We start from the raw sequence: 20,126 nt of genomic DNA on the forward strand, positions 1-20,126 counted from the left end.
TACTGCAAAAATCTGTTTTGGGTCCACTGCTGTTTGTCATTTTTATAAATGACCTGGATGAGGGTGTAGGAGGATGGGTTAGTAAATTAGCAGATGACACTAAAGTCAGTGGAGTTGTGGAGAGTGCCAAATTATGTTGCAGGTTACAGAGGGACATAAATAAGCTGCAGAGAGTCATAGAGTCATAAAGATGTACAGCATGGAAACAGACCCTTTGTTCCAACTCGTCCATGCTGAACAGATATCCCAACCTAATCTAGTTCCATTTTTCAGCACTTGGCCCATATCCCTCTAAACCCTTCCTATTCATACACCCATCCAGATGCCTTTTAAATGTTGCAATTGTACCAGCTGCCCCCACTTCTCTGGCAGCTCATTCCATATACACACCAACCTCTGTGTGAAAAAGTTGCCCCAAAGGTCCCCTTTATATCTTTCCGCTCTCACCCTAACCCTATGCCCTTTTGTTCTGGACTCCCCCACCCGAGAGAAAAGACTTTGAATATTTACCCTATCCATGCCTCTCATGATTATATAAAGCTCTATGAGGTCACACTTCGACACTCCAGGGAAAACAGCCCCAGACTATTCAGCCTCTCCCTGTAGCTCAAATCCTCCAACCCGGCAACATCCTTGTAAATCTTTTCTGAACCCTTTGAAGTTTCACAACATCCTTCCGATAGGAAGGAGACCAGAATTGCACGCATTATTCCAAAAGTGGCCTAACTAATGTCCTGCACAGCCACAAAATGATCTCCCAACTCCTGTACTCAATACTCTGACCAATAAAGGAAAGCATTTTAGACGGCACGGTGGCACCGTGGTTAGCACTGCTGCCTCACAGCGCCAGAGACCCGGGTTCAATTCCCGCCTCAGGCGATTGACTGTGTGGAGTTTGCACGTTCTCCCCGTGTCTGCGTGGGTTTCCTCCGGGTGCTCTGGTTTCCTCCCACAGTCCAAAGATGTGCAGGTCAGGTGAATTGGCCATGCTAAATTGCCCGTAGTGTTAGGCAAGGGGTAAATGTAGGGGTATGGGTGGGTTGCGCTTCGGCGGGTCGGTGTGGACTTGTTGGACCGAAGGGCCTGTTTCCACACTGTAATGTAATGTAATACCAAACACCTTCTTCACTATCCTGCGATTCTACTTTTAAGGAGCTATGAACCTGCACTCCAAGGTCTCTTTGTTCAGTAACACTCCCTAGGACCTTACTGTTAAGTGTATAAGTCCTGCTAAGATTTGCTTTCCCAAAATGCAGCACCTCACATTTATCTGAATTAAACTCCATCTGCCATTCCTCAACCATCTGATCAACCTCCTATTGCAACCTGAGATAACCTTCTTTGCTGTCCACTATACCTCCAATTTTGGTATCATCTGCAAACTTACTAACTATACCTCCTATGTTTATATCCAAATCATTTATATAAATTATGAAAAGTAGTGGACCCAGCACCGATCCTTGTGGCACTCCACTGGTCACAGGTCTCCAGTCTGAAAAACAACCCTCCAACACCATCCTGTCTTCTACTTTCAAGCCAGTTCTGTACCCAAATGGCTAGTCCTCCTTGTATTCCATTAGATCTAACCTTGCTAATCAGTCTCCCATGGGGAACCTTGTCGAATGCCTGGGCTGAGCTAGGCTGAGAGGTAGCAAATGGAGTTTAATGTAGAAAAGTGTGAGGTGATTCACTTTGGAAGAAGCATCAGGAATAAAGAGTAATGGTAAGGGCTAATGGTAAGATTCTTGGCAGTGTAGATGAGCAGAGAGATCTCGATGTTCTTGTATATTGATCCCTGAAAGTTGCCACCCAGGTTGATAGGGTTGTTAAGAAGGCATACAGTGTGTTAGCTTTTATTGGTAGAGGGATTGCGTTTTGGAGCCACAAGGTCATGTTGCAGTTGTACAAAACACTGCTGTGGCTGCACTTGGAATATTGTGTACAGTTCTGGTCACCACATTATAGGACCAATGTGGAAGCTTTGCAAAGGGTTCAGAGGCAATTTACTAGGAGTTGCCTGGTATGGATGGAAGGTCTTCTGAGGAAAGGCTGAGGGACCTGAGGCTGTTTACTTTAGAGAGAAGGTTGAGAAGTGAGTTAATTGAGACATACAAGATAATCAGAGGGTTATATAGGGTGGACAGTGAGAGCCTTTTTCCTTGGATGGTGATGGCTAGCATGAAGGGACATAGTTTTAAATTGAGGGGTGATAGATATAGGACAGATTTTAGAGGTGGTTTCTTAACTCAGAGAGTGGTCGGGGCATGGAATGCCCTGCCAGCAACTGTAGTAGACCTGCCAACTTTAAGGGCATTTGATTTGTCATTGGATAAATATATGGATGAAAATGAGATAGTGTAGGATAGATGGGCTTCAGATTGGTTTCACAGGTCAGCACAACATCAAGGGCCGAAGGGCCTGTACTGTGCTGTAATGTTCTATGTTTTGTGTGGAAAATGGTATGCATCTTCTTACTTTTTTAAATGTGTCATTCAATGAAGTAATTCAACAGCAAGCTTTTATGAGATTAAAATGAAAGGCTATTTACTTTCTTGTACATGTGAAAGGCATGGTGGCTCAATGATTAGCACTGCTGCCAAAGACCCGGGTTTGATTCCAGCCCCGGGCGACTGTCTGTGTGGAGTCTGCACATTCTCCCTGTGTCTGCATGGGTTTCCTCTGGGTGCTCCGATTCCCTCACACAGTCCAAAGATGTGCAGGACAGGTGAATTGAACATGCTAAATTGCCCATAGTGTTAGGTGCATTAGTCAGTGGGAAATGGGTCTGGGTGGGTTACTCGTCAGAGGGTCGGTGTTGGGCCGAGGAGCCTGTTTTCACACTGTAGGGAATCTAATCTAAACATGTGAATTACTGTAAAGTCCCACAAATCCGAACCCGCCATTAATTCTTTCTTTTCTATTCTTCCTATGCACCTTATATCTGTGAATATTTAAACCCAGTCCTGCCCTTCTTTGAGCCAGGTTTCTGTTATAACGACATCATCATATTTCCATATGTCCATCTGCGACTCAACAATATCACACTCCATGCTTTCCCATAAATGTGCCATAACACTAAATTAGTTTTTATAACTTTCTCTCTTACACTGATCCCACCTAATAACTTATTATTTCCTGCTGTAGTATATCCATCTCTCCCAGTATTTTTTACCTCTTGGTTTTCCTTCCAAGTATTATCTACTGGTTCCCATACTTCTGCCAAGCTAGTTTAAACCTTCCCTGTTGCACTAGCAAATCATCCCCTCAGAAAATTGATCCTGGCTGTTTGTACAGAAACAGCCCATCCAACCTGTACAGGTCACATTCCTATTCACTCAAGAATTAAAATGTGTATGGCTTGGAAGGAAATTTGTTCTCATGCATTTGCTGCCATTTTCCTTCTGAATGGATTGCTTATTTGGAAGGTGCTGTTGAAGGACCCTTGGTGAGTTTTATACATTGCATCTTATAGATAGTACACACTGCTGTAACTGTGCTTTGCTGATTGCATGTGGTATCAATCAAGTGAATGCTTTCTCCTAGATGGTATTGCTTAGTTTTTTTTTACTGTTGTTGGAGGTAGATTCATTCAGGCAAGTGAAGATTGTCCCTTCTGACTTGTACTTTATAGATGGCTCCTCTGCCCTTGAGCCCCGCCCCTCCAATTGCCACCAGGACAGAACCCCACTGGTCCTCACCTACCACCCCACCAACCTCCAGATACATTGTATCATCTGTCGAGATTTCCGCCACCTCCAAACGGACCCCACCACCAGGGATATATTTCCCTCCCCTCCCCTATCAGCGTTCTGAAAAGACCACTCCCTCCATGACTCCCTCATCAGATCCACACCCCCCACCAACCCAACCTCCACTCCTGGCACCTTCCCCTACAACTGCAAGAAATGCAAAACTTGCACCCACACCTCCCCCCTTACTTCCCTCCAAGGCCCCAAGGGATCCTTCCATATTACATTACATTACATTACAGTGTGGAAACAGGCCCTTCGGCCCAACAAATCCACACCGACCCGCAACCCACCCATACCCCTAATCTAACACTACGGGCAATTTAGCATGGCCAATTCACCTGACCTGCACATCTTTGGACTGTGGGAGGAAACAGGAGCGCCCGGAGGAAACCCACGCAGACACAGGGAGAATGTGCAAACTCCACACAGTCAGTCACCTGAGGCAGGAATTGAACCCGGGTCTCTGGCACTGTGAGTCTGCAGTGCTAACCACTGTGCCACCGTGCCGCCCACAAATATCCGCCACAAATTCACCTGCACCTCCACATACATCATTTACTGCATCTGCTGCACCCGATGTGGCCTCCTCTATATTGGGGAGACAGGCCGCCTACTTGCGGAACGTTTCAGAGAACACCTCTGGGACACCCGGACCAACCAACCCAACTACCCCGTGGTTCAACACTTCAACTCCCCCTCCCACTCCACCAAGGACACGCAGGTCCTTGGACTCCTCCATCGCTAGACCATAGCAACACGACGGCTGGAGGACGAGCGGCTCATCTTCCGCCTAGGAACCCTCCAACCACAGGGATGAACTCAGACTTCTCCAGTTTCCTCATTTCCCCTCCACCCATCTTGTCTCAGTCCCAACCCTCGAACTCAGCACCGCCTTCCTAACCTGCAATCTTCTTCCTGACCTCTCTGCCCCCACCCCCACTCCGGCCTATCACCCTCACCTTATCACCCTCACCTTAACCTCCTTCTACCTATCGCATTTCCAACGCCCCTCCCCCCTTTTATCTTAGCCTGCTTGGCACACTTTGCTCATTCCTGAAGAAGGGCTCATGCCCGAAACATCGATTCTCCTGCTCCTTGGATGCTGCCTGACCTGCTGTGCTTTTCCAGCAACACATTTTCAGCTCTTTTTAGATGGTGGTCAGGCTTTGGAGAGCCAGAAGGTAAAACCTGGAGCTCAAGGTACAACAGCTGATAACACTTCATACACAGGAGATATCCTGGAAATCCCACAGGGAACAGGATGTTCAGTCCAGGGGTCAGAGCTGCCCTGCCATTCCTCTACCTCTATAGTAAGGACTGTTAAAGAAAAGGTTAATTAGGATGCTTCCCATATCATAAGATTTCCAGCTCCTTAGACCAACTTCCAACCACAGAGAAAGGGGAACAAGGATGCAAACTCACCTGCCAATCAACTCACAATTTTCTTGTAATGTCACATTCTGATTTTGTTCTGTTTCCTACCTCAGTTATTCTGATTTACTGCACACTGCTCCCACTCTGCTTCATAACAATTCTGTTTTCGTGCACACTCCTCCCATTCTGCTTCACAATGCTCCTACAGGCTTCAGAGTGATCCTGGTCTGCTGCACACACCTTCCAGTCATTGTAAAATTACATTTACATTTTCAGAGAATTGGAACTGAACTGATAAAATAGTTCTATCAATATGTTGGCGAGATGAACGTTTTTTTGTCTCATAACATCACAACTTTTATTCTTTTATGAAGTGATTTTAACCATACTCCTTCGTGGTGTAAAACTAGAACATTGATAATTTCTCTGATAGCTTTACACAAGGACATGGGATTGATATGTATAATTTGTAGAGAATTGTAGAGAGGCAGAACACAGAGATTTATGGGTTCAGATAAATATTTTAATTTTAATAACATTAGGGCATATGGAATCAAAGTTAGTCATTGAAAAGAGGGATAGTTCATCGCAGAACAATAAAGCCTCAATTTTAGATGGGAGAAAGTGGGGACAGCAGATGCTGGAGATCAGAGTGGAGAGTGTGTTGCTGGAAAAGCACAGCAGGTCAGGCAGCATCCGAGGAGCAGCAGAGTCGACGTTTCGGGCAAAAGCCCTTCATCAGGAAAGTTCTTCATTTACTCTTTCGGTGCTTCCGAATAAACCTGTTGGACGATAACGTGGTGTTATGTGAGTTTTAACTTTGTCCACCCCCGTCCGACTCCGGCATCTCCAAATCAAATCGCAAAAGAAGAAAGTTTCTAGAGGAAAGAAGTTAGTCCACCTCAAACAAAATCTCTGCTCAGGTTTAGGAAAGTTCAGAGTACAGTGCAGAGGCTGGATACAATCACTAGTACAACTAAAACTTTAAATTATTTGTATTTGATGGGCCCCACTGATTAATTTCCGCACCAGTTCAGGTTATACCCCTCACAAAGATGGCGTCGCTCCCGGATTTGTGCATGCCGTGCCCCTCACAATGATGGCGCTGTTTCCGGATGTGTTCCGATTGTGCCCCGCACAATGATGGCGCCCGGACCGAGTCTCCGCCACGTCTGCGTTACTATTTCCGCTGCGGAGCGGAAGTTGAGCGGGATCCTCTTGCAGGAGACATGTCTGGGGATACGGTGGGACTGACCCTGATGCACGGTAATGGCCGGTGACTGGGCTCTGCTTCCTCTGTTAGTGGAGGAAGCAACAGAGCAGCGTGGAGGGAGCGGGCAGTCAGTGAGCAGCAGGAGCTGCAGAGCCCGGGCAGGCTCTGTCTGTGTCTGCACACTCAGCCTGTCTGCATTCACTGTTAATTCACCAAGTGAGTTGGCTTCAATCATCTGCAGCCCAGCCCGGCCGTTCATCTACAATAAACCTGCCATCTCACTGATCGAGGGGCAGAGTAATTTCTGATATATCTCTTCATGAACTGTAAGACACTGCCTTATTACTGTGGTAGAGGACCGATTCATTGGGCAGTAATATAATTATCTGAAGAGGAAAACAAACAGTGGGGTTTCATAGAAAGGGATGGGAGTGGAACTAAATTGCTGCTGCAGTTATGAACATAAAGGCCTGCATGGTCTCTTGAAATTTATCTGATTCTGTGAATATAATTCCGCATTTTTATAGCACATGAGACATTGTGGCATTACAATATGAGATGTTTTAATGTGAATAAGATGCAGTTTGAATCAAAAGGCCTGGAGTTTTTTGTGCTTGGCGTGTGCAACAATTAAACTGAATGTAATTTATCTGCACATAGATTATTTTCATCTGTTTATTATGGTAATGTAAAATCATGGGAGCAGGAGTATGTTTACTATTAGATTTATATTTCATTCTTAGGTAGTTCAAAACACAAGATTGAAATTTCAGCGGTACAGGAAGGATGTGAACCTACATTACAAGACATGGCAACTGTTATTGCTCAAGTTACTGGAGTACCCCAGCAACTTCAGAAACTAATTTTCAAAGGTATACATGATTTACTGGAAAGATGGACAATGTATGAAATAATTTATCATCATTATTGTGACTAGTGATCTTGCAACAGCAAAATTCCACAAATTTGACATGATTAGTTAATTCCTTGGATTATGATAATTTATTATAATCTCAACTCATAAATGCTTTTAGCAGTCCAGCCTGTTTGTAATCTTGGTGCGATATTTGACTTGGACATGAGCTTCTATTTATGTAGTTGTGCAGCACTGACAGGACCAACATTTATTACACATTTCTAATTGCACTGGAGCTGAAAATGGTGTGCCACCTTCTTGAACCATTACGGCCCATTTGGCATGGATCCCCCTCCAGTGCTGTTTCACTAGTGATCTTAAAGGAACAACAATATTGTTCCATGTCAGGATGGTTTGTGACTTGGAAGTGAACATATTGTGTGTCTGCTGCCATTTTCCTCTGAGGTAGTAAAGGTTGCCTGTTTGTGTGCTACTTTTGAAGGAAACTTGGCAAGCTGCAGCAGTTTTTGTAGATGGTATACACTACACTGCAGGCACTGTGCTCTGGTGGAGAGACGGTTATTGGAGCCACAGTCATCCAGACAACTGCAAATTATTCAGATAGACTCCAGACTTCTTATTAGGTAGACCTTGGGAGTTTGGAGGTAAATTAACTCGGACTTCCTAGTCTTTGACTCGCTCTTGTATTTGCTCTTGCCGGTCCATTTCAGTTTCTGAATGTGTCTGTAAAGAAAGTACAGTAAAGAGACTGTGTCTAAGTGAGTTGTAGACCAAATGTACTTGTGATTATTTTCATAGTAGCAAGGTTCACGAGTAAGCAAAGAAATGGCAGGGCTTCTTCAGTCCTGATGTGGGAACTCGAGGATGATGCCTATATTGTGGATAACCATTTATGTTGCAAGTATCATCAGTTGTAGCAGCTTAAGCTCTGGGTTTCAGAACTACAATGTAATCGCTCTGTAGCTAAAGGTTACCACTGCTAGTCAAAAAGAAATAGGCAGATAATACAGTTTTCAACCAGTGTTTAGTTCTGAATACTAATCTGGCTGATGGCTCTTTCAGCACTCTCCAGATGAACTAGCTCCTTGGCACCACTGGAGCTCCCATGATCTTCTGCCAGCTGCCTTCTCTCTGAGAGAACAGTCCCAACTTCTTCAATCTATCCTCTCAAATGAAGTTTCTCATTCCTGGAACCATTCTTGTACATCACTTCTAAACTCTTCCCAGTGCATTCACAATTTTCCTATAATGTGGCACCCAAAATTGTATGCTGTACTGCAGTGGAGCTCTAACCAGTGTCTTGTACAAGTTCAACATCAGCTCCTTACTCTTGTACTCTGTGCCCCTATTGATAAAGCTGAGAACACTCAATTTTTAAAAAATTGATCACTCCACCTCTCCTGCCATCTTCAGTGATTTGCGCTACAGTATGCCCAGGACCATTTTGCCCCTGCATCCCCTTTGGAACTGTACCCCCTATTTTATATTGTTTATCAGTGTTCTTCAGCCAAAATATGTCACCTTGCCCTTATAATAACATCATAAGAAATAGGAACAAGGAGTAGGCCAATCAGTCCCTCGAGCCTGTTCTTCCATTCAGTAGGATCAAGGTTGATCAGATATTCCTTATGTTCACTCTCCTGTCCTTCCCCCCTTAACTCCTGATTCCCATACTGATCAAGAATGTAAATGTGCACAAGGCCTCTGTCCCCACAGCTCTCTATGGCAAGGAGTTTCAAAGACTCTCAGCCCTGAGAGAAGAAATCCCTTATCTCAGTCTTAAATTGATACACCTTTAATCTAACACTATGGCCTCTGGTCCTGGACTTTTCCATGTAGGGAAACATCCCTTCAGTGTTTACCCTGTCAAACCACTTAAGAATGTTTCAGTGAGATCACTTTTCATTGTTCTAGATTCCAGTGAATAGAGTCCCAACCTGTTCAACTTTGAAATCTTCTTTGCATTGATCTCATCTGCCACCCATCCACCCTCTCCACCAACTTGTCAGTATCTTTTTAGAATTCCGTACTGTCCTCTGTTCACAATTCTTCAAAGTGTTGTGTCATTTGCAAACTTTGAAATTATCTCCTGCCCACCAAGATCCAGACAATTAATATGTCAGGAAAAGCAAGAGTTCCAATGCTGATCCCTGGTGGAATTGCCGCTACAAGTCTTCCACCAGCCCTAAAAATGTCCATTGACCATTATTTTCCTTTCACGCAGCCAATTTAAAGTCCAGGTTGCTGCTGTCCCTTTTATGAGAAGGTAGCCTAGATCCTACCTTTTTCTTATTTTAAAGATAGATGTGAAGTGCGTGTTCCAAAGCTGATGCGACTTTAAACAGAACACAATTAATTTAAATGCTATAGTTAAAATACAAACAAAAGAAAGAGGAATTTAAAATAACTATTGAAAAACTTAACGGAATGATAGATGCAGTATCCATTACTAATTAACAATTCCAACATAGTAACATCCCATAAACACACCCCCTTGGCAGAAAAGGTTAATTCAGACACAGATTCTTACATGCAGTTCTCCAATCCAGGAGGAAACAACATCAAGAGAGATCTCGGAGAAAGTAACAGCTAGGAATCATTTACTGAAGCCTTCCTACCCTTCTGAGACCCCAGACAGCTACTGCCTGCTACAACTAAAAAAAATGAGAAAGCCTTAAATGTGAGAGCTAGCCACTCCCCTTTCACTGTTCAAACTGTTTTAAAACAACCTAATGGCCTCCTAAGTTCACTTAAGCTTTATTTTTATAATAGCCAGTCCTACACCTCTGCCTTTACAATCTCTTTTCAAAAAACCCAGGACAAAATAACTTTCTTAAAGTGACAGCATTGTCATAACCATGGTGTACAGCATGTGTCATAAGTCTTTGTGTGGCACAAAGGAAGTTTCCTTCCCAGAAAGAGGTTGGGTTTATATGTCTTCTGTTGTTTTCTGGTGCTTGCCCGTAAATTGACATTGATTTTAGAATATAACTTGCCATGCTAGGAATTGAACCTTTAAACTTGAAGTAGTTGGTACAGGCTACCAAAAACCATAGGACACTTCAGACACTATGTGTAAGTTCAGTTAAAAGTGTCAAAATTGCTAACAATATTTTTAATGGTTTTATTCTTCTGTGTCACATAGGTAAATCTCTCAAAGAAATGGAACAGCCTTTGTCTGTTCTTGGTGTTAAAAATGGCTGTAAAATAATGATGATCGGCAAAAAGGTAAATTTGTATAACTTTTCTGTCAAAGAATTTTTCCAACGTGTCTAAAATATTGTTTTGTGCTTTCTAGATCTAAGTTATATTTTCCTTTTTTTTTAAAAAAGTACTATTTTCTTGATTTCTCCTTCATTTGTATGGTTTTCCTCGGCCATGCCATGTTTCCTTTGTCATCGGAGTAGACAGATTGCCTGTTCTAAATAAGGTACATGAGAGTAATCTGGGTGACATGGCCTATTGCATCATCCTTCTTGTGTAGGGAAATGCCTAGTCTATGCCTTGAATTTTGGCCATTCAAATTACAAATCTGTCTCTATGAATAAACACAGCAAGAATTACTTGATGTCAGCTGGAACAACAGGCACATATTCAGAAAGACGTTTTACTTATTTTTACACTGTTACTCATTTAGTAATCCATCAGCAGGATGTTAAATTTGTACACCTCCAATTATACATCTGCTCTCTGTCGTGTATGGCTGAAGGTGTGTGGCAAGATGCTTTGGAACATACATGCGTGATCCTATGTGGGAAATATCTGGAAGTTTATGGTCAATTCCATAGCAGGTCTGGACCCTCCACAAATGTCTCTGAGTTAGAGTCAGAAGCGAGCAATCTGCAGTAGTTTCCTGGGTAATTACCTAGGAAATGTTATATTAACTGTTAGATTAAGACCTCGTCTAACATCTGGGTAACCCTCCAATCAATCTCACTCCCATCTCTGCATTTACCCCTCCTAACTGCCCTGATTACTTGCTTCTGATATAACCCAATCATTCTCAATCAATTCCCCAACCATCCATTCAACTCTCAACCTGACCACCCTCCCAATCAGATCTAACCAGCCCATTTCCAAATTGACTACCCTTCTTGACCCAATCCAACTACCACCTCCCTGGGACCCAGCCACTCTCTGGATCAGATCAGACTTACTGACCCAACTGCTACCCTGTGTTGACTACCCTCTTGACCAGATCTGACCACTGACTACTGACTCATCCACCTCTCTACCTTGCCCACCCTCCCATGAATCCGTTCACTCACATTTAGACCAGACCTTTAAAATTGCCGTACTGCCACAGCTGTGAAAGTGTCTTGTTATTTCTCAACTCGGCTCTGCTCCAATGGCATTCCTCCAGGGACAGCTGGGATTGGAAGATGCCAGAGGAAATGTTGTTATGACAGACAGCCAAACCAAATCAGCCTTCCTTCCTCTGTATTCACAATGCAGTAAAAGTAAAGCCATCAAAAGATTCTCAAAATTGACCAAATGGTTCCTAATAAGATTTTAAATAACCATTGTGAATAATCATTTTTGACACCAGTTTAAGCTTAAACAAAAAAAACTTAGCTATTTATTTTTAATACAATTATTTTAGTAGAGCAAAATTAAGCAACGAAGTAATGCTGTAAACCCAAAATTTATTGTTTTCAGCTCCATTCACACAAAGGCAGGCAGATAAATGCAATTAATGGATAAATAACAGTAAATAACAAAACTGACCAGATTACTTAAGTGGTTTTTACAATGCATAGGTGATGGTTTCATGGTTTACTTTATGAAGATATTGATTGTGGTCACCTTTACAGTTCACTCAGTTAAAGGCAGTAACACTTAACCTTAGTCTTCTATTCTCTCAGCTTTCAAGAGCTGCTCGTAGGAGGTTAGGCAGGGAGCTTTCTAATCTTTATGCTGTAGTGTCAACAGCCAGATTCTTTCCCACATAAAATGCAGTCCAAAACCCAATTCAAACTGTGACCACTCACAGAAGACTGACCATTTACTCCATGAGGTCCCAGTTACCATTCAACATCTGCCACCTGCTTGAGCATAATATCTTTCCAGACTTGCTGGAACCAATTCCCAGGTATTGGCCTCATTAATAACCAACTTCTGCTGTCTGCTGTTCCCAAGTGATAAATCATCTGCAGAGCCTTTTCTTCTGGAACCATCCTGCAGTCCAGGCCTCGTGAATAAATAAAAGCTTGTTTGATTTGTTTTCCTTTTAACACAAGTCCACAAGTCATCTTTAGCTCACAGTTCCCAGTTTATGGCTCCATCCTGATCCCATCATATTCTTTCACTTTGCAGAACAGTCCTGAAGAGGAAGCTGAATTAAAGAAGTTAAAGGAGCTGGAAAAATCCACAGACCAGCTCTCCCACAAACTGGAAGAAATTAATGCAGAGCTGACAGGCATTCAGAATGTGAGATGCTTCTTATTTATCTTTGAAAATACTGTAATTTTACTATTCTTGGTATTAAGTTCTCCTCCCTGTAAAATAAATGCAGCTAGATTGCTGGCTTCTTTTCAAACATAGTTGTACCCATATTTTGGATCACTGGCTGTGTGTGAAATATGCCATTAAAGTTTCATTCCTTTCAGTGGCAGCTGAGTATCTTAACTAAAATAACTGACATATCATTCTCATGCACTGATCATAAACTGTTCAACTTCTCTGGTCGTGTTTGGATACATTCTGTCAGTTTGCTTGGGCACTGCAAATCTGTTACTTGCAGGAACACTGTATTGGGAAGGTTCCGACATTTGTGTTATTGGAACACAGAAATATTATGACAGTGTTGTTTCTTTATTGAAACAGCTTTTACCGTTCTAATTTTATTAGTAATTGTTTCAGAAAATTGCTTGTGAACATTGTCTCTCTTAATAGCTCAGTGTAGAAATGTAAATCCCAAGTTAACCTTTCAGGTTATAACTACTGAATTTCATTTTTGCAGTTGGGTGTATTTCATTTGGCCTCAATGTATGGTCTAGGAATATTAACTAATGTAGTTCAGGACAGGACTGGACTCAGCTGTTATTTCATATTGACATGCTAACCTTTACTGTCTTGACTTTTTTTTATTTGTTCATGGATCTGGGCATCGCTGGCTAGGGCAACATTTATTGCCTATCCCTAATTATCCTGGAAATGGTGGTATTGTTTATTTTTAACAAAGTCCTGCATCAAAGAGTAATGGGTAATATTAACGTGCATGGGATTGAGGGTAGTGTATTAAGATGGATAAAAAATTAGTTCACAGACAAGAAATGAAGAGAAGGAATGAAAGGGTCATTTACTGAATGCAAACAGTGACTAGTGTGATACTGTATTAATTAAATTTTGCCTTCATGCTTTTATTATGCATTAAAATAATTCCATTCTTTGGGATGAAGTTTAATTCCGTCTCATCTCTAGTTTATCTGAATTCATAACTGACTCCTTTAAAAAGTAATAACTTGCCCTGCAACCAGCCTAAAGTGGTTGGCTCTGCCAGGCTGTCTTCCTGTAATTCTTTGTGGCAATGTCCCAGAGAAACTAGGCTCACCTAGTGGCAGAGACTATACCTGGCATGGCAAGTTCTACAGATCTCAGCTGCTGGTATTGAGGTACTCAGACATTCACAAAATATGTTAATAATTTAAATGAGGCAACTAAATGCAATAACTCAAAATGTTCAGATGACACAAAGCTGAGTGGAAGGGTGACCTATGAGAAGGATGCAGAGATGCTTCAGCATGATTTGCATACGTTGGGTGAATGGACAAGTGCATACTACATGCAGTATAAAATGCGTAAATTGGAGGTTATCACTTTGGTAGCAAAAATAGAAAGGCAAATTATTACTTGAAAGGTTGTAAATTGAGAAAGGGGAATGGTCATTGAGACCTGGGGTGTTCTTGTGCATTAGTCACTGAAAGGAAGCAGGTAATAAAGAAGGTGAACTGTATATTGGCCTTCATAGCTAGAGGATTTGAGTACAGGAACAACGTGAGAGACTAGGAATACTGTGGTGTGTAACTCACCACCTGCCTCCCCAGTGTCTGTCCACCATATACAAGGTACTAGTCAGGAATGCGATGGAATACTCCCCATATGCCTAGATGGGTGAAGTTCCAACAATATTTTAAAAACCTGACACATCCAGGCCAAAGTAGCCTGCTTGATTGGCACAACATCTACAAATATCCATTCCCTCTTCTACTGACACTCAGTACATGCTGCTGCTGCTATCTATAAGATGCACTGCAGAAATTCACCAAAGATCCTCAGACAGTGCCTTCGAAACCCACGAGCACTTCCAACTAGGCAGCAGATACATGGGAGCAACACCACCAACAAGTTCCCCTCCAAGCCCCTCACCATCCAGACTTGGATATATATTGCCGTTCTTTCACTGATGCTTGGTCAAAAATCCGGAATTCCCATTCCTAAGGGTATTGTGAAGCAACCTACAGAACGTGGACTGCAGTGATTCAAGAAGTCAACTCACCAACACTTTGTCAAGTGCAACTCGGGATGGGCAATAAATGTTGGCCAGTCAATGACACCCACGTCCCGTGAATGAATGAAAAAAAAAGTTTTACTGCAATTATACAGGGCATTGGTGCGGCCATACCTGGAATATAGTGTGCAGTTTTGGTCTCCTTATCTGAGGAAGGATGTTGCTGTAGAAGAGGTTAAGCAAAAGTTTACCAAATTGATTGTTGGGATGGCAGGACTGACATGTAATGAAAGACTGAGTTGGTTAGGATTGTATTCTCGGCTTTAGAAGAATGAGACAGGATCCTGTAGAAGCCTATAACATTATAAGATGGCTAGACAGGCTAGATGCAGGAAGGATGTTCCAGATGGTAGGGGAATCCAGAACTATGGTTCATAGATTAAGGATAAGGGATAAATCTTGTAGGACTGAGATGAGGAGAAATGTCTTCACTCCGAGAGTGGTGAACCTGTGGAACTCAGTTACAGAGAAAGCAGTTGAGGCAAAAACATTGTGTTTTGAAGAAGGAAGTCGATAGAGCTCTTGTGGCAATTAGGATCTAAGCTCAGTGATCAGCCATGATTCTATTGAATAATTGAGCAGGCTGATGGGTCTATTTGCCTACTCCTGTCTTCTTTGTTTACCTGTTTTGCCAAATGTCCTGCTGAGTGCAGGGCAAGAAGCTTCAACAAGATTTTTTTGCGGCAATACTCAACTAATGATACACACCTAATGCAATAAAATCTTGGGTACTTCACCATATTTTATAAATAGATTCATAGAGTCGTACAGCATGGAAACAGACCCTTTGGTCTAACTCGTCCATGCCGACCAGATATCCTAACCTAATCTAGTCCCATTTGCCAGCACTTGGCTCATATCCCTCTATGTCCTTCCTATTCCTTTACCCATCCAGATGCCTTTTAAATGGTGTAATTGTACCAGTCTCCACCCCTTCCTCTGGCAGCTCATTTCATACATGCCCCCTCCTCTGTGTTAAAAAGTTGCCTTTTAGATCCCTTTTAAATCTTTCCCCTCTCACCCTAAACCTATGCCCACTAGTTCTGGACTCCCCCACCTCGGGGAAAATACTTTGTCTATTTACCCTATTCATGCCCCTATTAAGAGTCAGTGGATCTGACAAAGAATTACAGCTGAGCATTTTTGGTAGTTTCCTGTGATGTTAAGGATTTGGTTTAACTGGCACCATTGGATGTATAAAACATGATGTACAAGGATAAAATAATTTGTGCTGAGATTTTGTTGTCATCTAGGGGTTCCTTGCCCAAGATCTTCAATCAGCCGCATTAAGCAAATTAGAGAAGAAAGTGAAGAGCACATCGGAACAGTGTATGAAGTTTCTTGAACAGATTGATGCTATGGTGGGTGAGAAAATTACAAATGTATACAGATTACATAAATAGAGTTTCTGGAGGGGTGGTAGTTAACTGAAAATTTGTGTTTTTCTCATTAGTCTGCAGTGTACATTTTCATGAATTCTATTTCTGTTAAAAAAAGTTCACAATTTTCGATACCTTAGTTCAATGTATTGCTTTATTTCCAAAAATCTCTTTCCGTCCAGCCCTTTGGAAAATTATTTTTCAAGTGCTTGCATGTTGATAATTAAACTTCCTTCAGCAAAAATGGATCAGCTGTGAACACCAGCCTGCAATAAATTTTAATCAAGACATAGACAATATATTGTATAACATTTAAATTATAGCTAAATGTAACAGTCAACGCATTTGAACAAGTCATATTCTGATCAGCTCTTTCCTGCAATATGTTCAGAATTTATTTTGAGGATAGTGTTTTGATTAATGAAATGTGACCATGTAGAAACTTAAACTTTTCTTTTTTACATGGTTTGACTAGGTAGATGTAAATGGGATGTTTTCCTAAGCTGGTGAGTTTAGAACCAGAAGATAGAGTCTCAGGATAAGGGGTTGGCATTTTAAGACTAAGATGAGGCTGGTGAATCTTTGGAATTCTCTTTCACAGTGAGCTGTGGAAAGTCAATCATAAACATGTTTGAGACAGAAATCAATAAGATTTCTGGATACTGAAGACATCTTTGGGTATGAGGATAGCTTGGGAAGATGGTATTGAGATAGATGATCCACAATGATTTAACTGAATGGCAGATGGATCTGATGGGTTGATTCCCACTCCTAGTGTTCCCAATATTAAACTCTTGTTCCTCTTGTTTTAAAGGTATAAGCAACTAAAATAATTTCTCAATGATATGAATGAATGTAGTTGATCCTTGAGAAATGTCTGTTTCAGTAGCATTTGTCCACGTTTAAATAGGATTCGTGCCACTTTTTTATTACTTCAGACATAATTCAAAATTGAAAACACATGGCAAGAGAGAAACTCAAGAACCATTCTCAATTCATGTATTAGTTTAGTTGTGTAGGTCCATGTTAAAATTTTAATTTTATATATATATATATATATATATATATAACAACTTGGTTTGGATGTGTCAAGGCACAGTAACTATAAAAATAGGTAGACCATGTGTGTGGACACAACTGGCATATTTAGTGCAGCATAGGGAAGAACAAATCAGAAAACCTCCTTAATGGTTAATTAAGATCTATAGATGAACAAAGGGACTTCTGTGTCCGTGAACATAATGAGAAAGATAAATATAACTTTGGTCTTCAGCTCAAGAGGGATAAAATTCAGTTTTCCAGTCCTTCTCCAACTACGTTTGGGACATTGGCCCTGATATTTCAATTGGAAGATAGCCATTACGGCCTAGGAGCATGTGGAAATCCTGATACAGGTAACTCTGTGGGAATTGCCCAGACAATTGAAATTTCTCTGGGGCATATAACCCAGCATCAGGAAGCTCCACAGAAGTCTTCTACTTTGAATCGGAGACTTTGGATGGTTCTGATTTACTTAGGCTCAATAATTGCCCTCCAAGTTAGAGGATTAAATGAAACCATTGATTCACTGCTGACTTCCTGATCTGACCTCCTACCACGTTACCCGATAATCGGCTATTGTTTGTTGAATCAGGATCAGAAATAGTGTCCAATTTTGATGGGTGAAACTGGGTTGTTGGATACATGTACTTTATACCATTCTTTGGACATATTGACTTAGGGGTTATGTGCATAGTTTAATCAGAATGCTACTGGGGCTTAAGGATTAAATCCGGAGGGCAAATGCATTTGGCTTTTAACTTCCTCAAATCTAGAAGATTGAATGAAGATCAGATTGAGGCCAGAAAAATAAGAAATCGTTAAATTGAGGGGATCAACTATTTTCTCTGATGGTGTAATCTGGAGCAATATGACATAATATTAACATTAGAATTGGACAGGAATGATATCAGGAAGTCCAACTTCACACAAGATGTAGTGCAAATCTGGAAGTTAACTAAAAGGATGAAGGCTAATTGAAATTTAAAACTCAGATTAATACAAGGAATATGGAGCAAAGTTAAGTAATTGGCTGTTGTGGTACATATCCTCCATGATTCAATAGAATGACAGAATCTTCAAGGGGCTGAACAGCTGACTTGTGTCCTGTTGCAGCAATGCTTTTAATCCACATGGGAAAATTTATAGCAGGGTGCTTTCAGGTTATTTTTGATGTGTTAATTCAGAAATTAAGTGAGATAATGAATGGTAGCCCAAATCATCAGTCTTGTACATCTGTACTTTATTTTCAGTGAATTCCTATAGTGTTGTCTTATTTTAAACTCTTAACTATTCAGTAATATTGCAGAATATTTTAAAATGTCCTCTGATCATATACTACTCATGATTGAGACATTTAATACAATGGTTGCAATTAATACTGCCATTTAACTCCAACTGATCGATGTAGGAATGTCAAATTGAATTTATACCAAAAACAGAAGTTAACAGTATGTATCATTCAACAGTTATTTTCCTGCAGGATGTGCGATATCTTTGTGTGATCAAAGATTGACTTTAGTTTAATTACAAACAAGCAAATGTTGTTTGTGAATAAGCAAATGCAAAATTGTGACATCTGTTGAACAACATGAAACTAATGGTGAAACTACTTGAATGATGAACATAGAAAAAATAATTTTAATTTTTGAAGCACATTGGGTTAAAATCTTATTTAAGTACAGCCAGTACTGCATGACTCCAGTCAGAGCTAATAGTGACTCAAGTTTAAAGGAAGATGCATGTAACAGGTCCTGGAACATAATATTTAACAAACCTGATGCAATGACCAGTATCACAGTGCACTGTCCTCTCTGTTAGGAAATTCCAAACTAAATTTAAGTTTTAAACACACAGTAAGTCAAATTTATGCATTTATACTGTTTGTTCCTTACAAGTAAAATATTTTGAATTTATTTTCAAGAGTTTGCCTGATGACTTTAGTGACTGCAGACATAAGAGAAAAAGTCTTGTAAAGAATGTACAGGTGAGTTGGTCTTGTATATTGAAATTTAAGGGATATCTTGCAAATGTTTGAAAGTCAGACTCTCTCTCATACTGTACTGTGTGTAATTGGTACCCAATTTAATTGATAACAATGTTAATTTGTTAGATTGGAATTTCAGCTTTCATCTCCTGTAACCAGTATTACTGACTCAACTGATGTTTAGAACAAAACTGTCTTGAGTGCTTTACTACTTATTAATCTACATTTTAAGTGGCTTGTTTTTATAAATTGACTACACTTCCTAGAGTTTGTTTAATTTAAATCTGAAACATTGAAAATTCAAAACCTGAACAGTGGATATTTTGCTTCGATTTAGTCAAATCGGATGTGTAAATGGTTTAGATGCTAAGCCCCAACACAAACAATCAAGAAGTCTGGAAATTTCAAGTTTGATGCTCTGTTTACCAGTCTGAGACCAGTAGCCGAAGTATTGGGTCTAGCTGGGTAATAGCCAGTTTACATTTCCTGGCCAACTCTAATGGCTTGGAAGTATTAGGTCTAAGCAATCAGAGAGGTTGAACTAAATATTTAGAGTGTGGGTGACAACAACATGCTGTTAACTACTGATGGGTTTAAAAACATCCTTGAAGCCTGAGGGACTTGATTGGGGCAGGTAGTACTTGCAAAGATGCCCTTCTGTCAGGGAGGGGAATAGCTTGCCAAGGTATCCCACTAGTTCTGTCCACTATTAAGCAAATTATAAGTAGACACTGCGTAACAGTTGGTAAGCAAATGGCAGTCTCTCCCAGATGTGGCAAGTTCATACTCCCAGCCCAGAAAGCTGCCATCAAATGTATACGTAAGACTTCTACATTATCTCCAAATGTGATTTTTTTTTCTTTTTTTGCCTCAGAATTACTTGGCTCAGTGTGATGTCATTGAAACAAATATCTCACAGCAACTAGAGAAGCTTCAATCAAAGAATCTCACTCTTGCTGACTGATTTTACAGAAAATAACAAAGGAGTATGATAGT

The 20,126-nt window shown here is 41.0% G+C and overlaps 1 protein-coding gene across 2 annotated transcripts in view; it reads left to right on the forward strand.

The window, feature by feature from the left end:
* Positions 1-6,283: 6,283 nt before the first annotated feature.
* The window catches only part of bag1 (BAG cochaperone 1), a 28,157-nt gene continuing 14,314 nt past the window's right edge, over positions 6,284-20,126 (forward strand). The window contains exons 1-7 of one of the 2 annotated variants that reach the window (XM_043689979.2): positions 6,284-6,392; positions 7,083-7,211; positions 10,362-10,444; positions 12,533-12,646; positions 15,980-16,087; positions 19,068-19,130; positions 20,005-20,124. In XM_043689979.2, coding sequence (XP_043545914.2) covers positions 6,356-6,392; positions 7,083-7,211; positions 10,362-10,444; positions 12,533-12,646; positions 15,980-16,087; positions 19,068-19,130; positions 20,005-20,094 — 624 coding nt within the window. In that variant the 5' untranslated portion in view covers positions 6,284-6,355 and the 3' untranslated portion in view covers positions 20,095-20,124. Of the gene's footprint in view, positions 6,393-6,643; positions 6,666-7,082; positions 7,212-10,361; positions 10,445-12,532; positions 12,647-15,979; positions 16,088-19,067; positions 19,131-20,004; positions 20,125-20,126 lie in introns of those variants that run through there. The other variant, XM_043689980.2, reaches the window with a different exon arrangement.

Source organism: Chiloscyllium plagiosum, unplaced genomic scaffold (assembly GCF_037043375.1).
Source record: "Chiloscyllium plagiosum isolate Xiang-an unplaced genomic scaffold, Cpla_swu_hap1 HiC_scaffold_5, whole genome shotgun sequence".
NCBI classification, from domain to species: Eukaryota; Metazoa; Chordata; class Chondrichthyes; order Orectolobiformes; family Hemiscylliidae; genus Chiloscyllium; species Chiloscyllium plagiosum.